This window comes from Parasteatoda tepidariorum, chromosome 3 (assembly GCF_043381705.1).
Source record: "Parasteatoda tepidariorum isolate YZ-2023 chromosome 3, CAS_Ptep_4.0, whole genome shotgun sequence".
NCBI lineage: Eukaryota > Metazoa > Arthropoda > Arachnida > Araneae > Theridiidae > Parasteatoda > Parasteatoda tepidariorum.
In genome coordinates this window covers 35,602,125-35,608,118 of record NC_092206.1, presented here as the reverse complement: position 1 = coordinate 35,608,118, position 5,994 = coordinate 35,602,125, and the positions used below count along the sequence as shown (strand labels likewise).

Sequence of the window (5,994 nt, the reverse complement as noted above, 5' to 3'; positions counted from 1 at the left end):
TCACGACTCGGCCTAGTATTTTAAAACGGATCTGAAAACAGAAATTTTTAAACGCAATGGGAAAGTTGATATTAAGATCATCATTGAAGAAATTCCATTGCCATCTGTGGGCTGTTTTGATAACTAATATGCTTTATGAAATTCCGAGTAAAGTTTTAAATAGAAGTCAGAGTTATTATTTTCTGCTAATATCAATAAGTATTTTCTGATGGAAAACATTTAACTTTGTTAGTTACAATCTGGCAACATCTTTACTTTAGTTCTTCGTGTTTCCGTTTCCGTTTTCTTGGCTGTTTATGAGAAATGTTAACCGTTGTTTTATTTGTTTTTGTGTTGTGATTATTTTTTTCACTACCGAATTATAAAAGAAATACGAATTAATGTGGTCATCAAACGAAAACAGCACACAACCGCCGCAAACTGTTCGGCAGGATTTCAGAATGTTAACTGAAAGCAAATCTCGATTACAGCATTTCAAAAATAAAGGTAAAGATCAAGATGAAATGAGAAGAAGACGCAACGAAGTGACTTTCGAGCTGCGCAAAAATAAACGAGATGAATCTTTATTAAAACGCCGGAACGTCCCATTACCTGACCCCAATGACGACGATGATGGAGATGACTCTCCACTTCCTACCAGCCTTGAAGAGATAGTAAGCAATGCCCTAAGTGATGACCCAGCTATCCAACTTGCGGCTGTTCAGGGTGCAAGAAAATTGCTTTCTAGTGATCGAAATCCACCTATTGATGATTTAATACACTGTGGAATTTTACCAGTTCTTGTTAATTGTCTAAAGCGGCATGATAATTCATCTTTGCAATTTGAATCGGCCTGGGCATTGACAAATATTGCGTCTGGAACCTCCTTGCATACAACTGCTGTTGTAAATTCGGGCGCAGTTCCCTTGTTCTTGGAGTTGCTGAAATCCCCACATCAAAATGTTTGTGAGCAAGCAGTTTGGGCTCTTGGTAACATTATTGGAGATGGCCCAGATTTTAGAGATTACGTAATAAAATTAGGTGTTGTCCCTCCTCTGCTATCTTTCATCAAACCTGATATACCTCTTTTTTTCTTAAGGAATGTAACCTGGGTTATTGTAAATTTATGCCGAAATAAAAATCCACCTCCTCCTGCTGAAACTATTAGACAAATATTACCTGCTTTATGCATGCTGATTCATCACACTGACATTAATATATTAGTTGACACAGTGTGGGCTTTGTCATACTTAACTGATGGAGGGAATGATCAAATTCAGATGGTGATTGATTCACAAATCGTGCCTCACTTAGTTCCATTGCTGAGCCACCGTGAAGTTAAAGTCCAAACAGCAGCTCTGAGAGCAGTGGGAAATATTGTAACAGGTACAGATGAGCAGACGCTAGTGGTACTTAACTGTGATGCTCTCTCTCATTTTCCTGCTTTGTTGAATCATCCTAAGGAAAAAATCAACAAGGAAGCTGTTTGGTTTTTGTCAAACATCACTGCTGGGAACCAACAGCAAGTTCAAGCAGTAATTGATGCTGGATTGATACCTATGATTATTCATCATTTGAATAAAGGAGAGTTCCAGACACAAAAAGAGGCAGCATGGGCTATTAGTAACCTCACTGTTAGTGGTTCTAAAGCGCAAGTTGCTTACTTAGTTGAGCAAAAAGTTATACCACCTCTTTGCAATCTTCTTACCGTTAAAGATCCCCAAGTCATCCAAGTTGTACTGGATGGTATCAGTAATATATTGAAATTTGCTGGACCACAATTCTTCTCTGTTGCCAGTAATATAGAAGAATGTGGAGGTTTAGATAAAATTGAAGCTCTTCAAAATCACGAAAATGAAGAGATCTACAAAGTAGCATATGAGATTATTGATCAATATTTTTCTGATGACTTGGAAGATGAAGATCCTGCTGTATTGCCTCCATCGAATGACGAATGCTACCAATTCGACCCTAATTCTGTTCTTCCATCTGATGGTTTTAAATTTTAAAGCCTGGAACAGGTTTTTGCTAGGTTCTTTCATTTCAACCAAATATGTTATACTTCATCTTTTATATAAAAAGGAAAATCCTGTCGATATTTTAAAAACTTTGACTATTTTTCAAGGTGTTAAAAAATAAATGCTTGGTGTAAGTAAAGACATCAAAATTTGATTTAAACTACACTTAGAATGGAAATGGTTATGATATGGAACTTGAGACTAGTTTCAACTGTTACTAGCAACAAATTTATTTAAATTTTCAGAAAGGCTAACAACTTTTAAAGCTACAATTCTGATACTTTAGTGAGAATCATATTAAAATGGAAAATTTTGCATTCTTGAAATTAACATTTGTTTATGAAGCAAACAAACTCAAAAACATTGACTGTTTAACTTTACCAACATACATAAATTGAATTTGAAAAATTAATTTTACTTTGATTTAGTCGTAAAGTAATATTGAAGGCAGTTTCTGATTAGAAAACATTGGTCTTGCAAGTATTTGATTTGTTACATGTCTGCAATAGCAAATGTGACAGTATTGCAAAATTTACGTAGTTTTGTTCTGGCAACAGCAGCTCTTATATAAATAAAGATTTATTATTTTTTTATGGGGAGGGGGGGATATATCGGTATCTGTTCCGAGGTACTAGCTTTACCAAAATTTTTTAAAAAAATATCTCGTGGCTTCTTAGGAGGTAGCTACGAGTCATACCTGTTGAATTGGTCTCCTTTTGGGATGTTCTTGTTACCGACTGCTCGAAAATCGCCGAAACTTCATACTTATATTCATATAGAGACCAACATGGAAATATTACCCCTGTTTTTTTTAATATGTCTATTGATTTAATACTTTTCTTTTTGGAAAGTACATAACATGATTTACCCTTTAAAAATCGACTATTATTTCACTATTTTTTATGATGATTTTCCATTTTGTTTATTATAATAGAAATCTGAAGCAGCGCTAAAACAAGTATCACAGTTAAATAACTGCAGCAGACATGTCACAAATCATTATATTTTTCATGTAATTGTAAGATGCACAACGGTTTGCTCCTTATATCTGTAGAATATTTGTTTATATACCTATAGATTTTAAGATTTAACTTTTAAAAAAAAATTATTTCTCTAATATGAGCATGAACATTTTAAAATGGGATATTAGTTTGAAATGTATTAAGTAACTAAATAAGCAATAGGACAGCATTTGATAAAATCATCTAAATCAGTTTCTAATGAACTTTCAAAATAGAATGACATATTTTATTCATTATAAATAAAATTAATTATTAATTTAGAATGGTGTTTGAAACATTTACTATTAATTATGTTATAGGAAATTGGAATAGAAAATGTTCTAAAAACTAATCTTTGTATGGAATTTGTATAATTATATTTTTTATTTATTAATAAATAAAGTTATTATTAAACACTGATATTTTTTAATAATTAAATACTTGTAAATGTGTCCTTGAGTTAGAAGTTTTGTAATACTTAATGAGTTCATTTTGAGGTGCAGAATAGTATTTTTATTTTAATCAGAGACAGTTGAACTCACTTGTAGCAAACTCAAAGGGTCCGCAATATTCGCTCATTACAGCTAGGTTCTTGTGAAATAATTCATACATACTTAGTAAATGATACTTCTAAATAGTAATATATTTATTTTTCATTCCTGTGTAGAACTAACGGAGTTAATTTTCTTTGAACTGTCTAATTGTCCTTGAGATAAGACTGCTAGCCCTAAATGCATCGTCAACAACAAAAAGGATATTGTGGACCGGACCAAAAAAAATAGTATTCTAAAAAGGAATGTGTCCAAGAAAAAGTAGCTGAGCTGGACAGATGGAATAAAGTATAAATTTTATGAATCAGAAAAATATTGCTTATCAAAAGTAATCTGTGCTCCAATAGACAGCATTGTACCAATCAAGTATTTCCAAATTTTTCGTAAAATCAGCGCGTATTATAAGCGAGTTCAACTGTAATGATTTGAGTATAGGCTATCTTAGCTCTAAAATAATCCTGATATTTGTATGAAAATATATCTTACTTATATTTTACCTTTTTAAAATGCACAATTTTCATTTAATTTGTAAATTGTTCATTTTATTAAACAACTTAAATAATAAGATCTGTATTATTATTTTTAGTTCTAGACATTTGAATGAAATTAGTGTATCACATTTTTTATTCTGAAAAATATTTAAAATCAAATCTAAATTTTCTTACTGTTGTATTTTATATTAAATGTATTAATTTATCCATGTACTTGACTGTGTTTTTTTAACTATCTTGATAATTTTTGATAGTATAAATTAAACTAAATACTAGTCAGAAATTACAATTACAAATTATTGTACATTGAATTCTTCAATAGGGTTTGAAATAAGAGTACTTACGTATTATCCCATTGACTGTTTTTGCTAAATTTAGAAATATTTCAAATTTAAATATCTCTTTTTTTTTACAATAAGTTATACTTGTATTTTGTAAATTTTTTTAATCAATTGTTATATTAAAATAAATTTGAAAAATACCAAAATAACGCTGGTACGATATTGACAAAAATATCTATGGAATAATACATAAAATACCAAAATAAGTTATGATACTGCATTGTGATTGTAATCATTTGCATTCTGTGTACCTAAAATTTCAAAGTTCTCAAATTTAATCAAAAAAATAAAATATCTTTAATTTATGCTGAGGTATGTCTCATGGACTTATATTTTCTTAAATAGGTTTGTAGATTTTTTGAGTTTAACATCAAAATCCTACATTTTTCTCATCAGACAGTTTTTCTTTTTTAATATTTAGTTATCAATAACAAAGCAACGTAAAGATATATAAATTAAAATTTCTGGTAAAGTCATCTCTCAAGTTTCAATAGCATTAGTAAATTTTATCAATAAGTGTAATAGAAAGGCTTTTCTAACATTAAAAAAATAAATAATAATTTTAATGGCTAGAGCTATTATTGTTCTAAAATTTAAGAAATCATCTTCAGTAAATTAAAATTTTATAAACTTCCTACTTTTTACCACAGATTTGTACTTAAAAAAATAAACTATTCCTTTGTTGAATTTCTTTTATTTATTTTTAATGGAAATTAATAGCTTTATTGATTTATTTTTTTTATTTAATTTATTTGTAAAGTAACATGTGTTCATTTTGTTTTTTGTGGTTTTCAATTAAATGAAAGAATTGTTATTAAAAAGTAATTCAATAAATTTTGTTATTAAACTCAAATTAGCACATATTTGTTTAAAATGTAACTCAGATTTGAAATAAAGTTTAGAATTTTATGTTGAAATATCCATTTAAATAATACTAGGAACGAATAAACTGAACATAAAAGTTTTTGCTGTGAATTTTGGAAAAATTATATCATTTTGAAATAATGTAATAGATAACATCGTAATAGAGAATTCTTACAAATATTTTAGTATTCTTCCACATTATAGGAGTCCTACATTTGGCTGATAATTTGACTTGGCCAATTTTTCGACAGAGCAACATTGTAATAGATATGGTTGGCCTATTCTATCATTTGTAAGTTAATTAATCAACTGTTATTTTCAAATTATTATAAAAAAGCTATTTTGAAATAAGATATAATAGGATTGCTTTTATATCTGTAAAATATTAAATGTAACTTAAATATATTTTAATTGATAAGTAAATATAATTATCAATTTATAAATTATAAGCATTGATTCAATAATCATTACATTTCTTTAGGTTAAGAAAACTTATTTGTTGATAGTGATTTATGATTTTTTTTCTTCTTCTTTTGCACTATATTTGACTGAATTTTCAGAAACTCTTATAATGCATTAGTGCCTGCATGTTATAACTGTGGTCAGCAGTTGCTAAAATATAAAGATGAACTAAGCATTTTAAAAAAAATTCCAATATAATTTATCTGTTAAGTGATCTTTGTTAAACATACAATTCCATCGTACGATATTATCTTTATTGTCTAATAAAATGTTTGCATTTAAATTCA

The 5,994-nt window shown here is 28.9% G+C and overlaps 1 protein-coding gene across 1 annotated transcript; it reads left to right on the top strand.

Moving 5' to 3' along the window:
• Positions 1-244: 244 nt before the first annotated feature.
• On the top strand, positions 245-5,994 carry LOC107452491 (karyopherin alpha3). The gene has a single exon (XM_016068978.4). It carries the CDS (start codon positions 381-383, stop codon positions 1,986-1,988), a length of 1,608 nt encoding a protein of 535 aa, XP_015924464.1. The 5' UTR covers positions 245-380; the 3' UTR covers positions 1,989-5,994.

Bases quoted from the DNA above. Each gene is read 5' to 3' on its own strand.
- LOC107452491 (XM_016068978.4), top strand. From the start codon at position 381: ATGTGGTCATCAAACGAAAACAGCACACAACCGCCGCAAACTGTTCGG.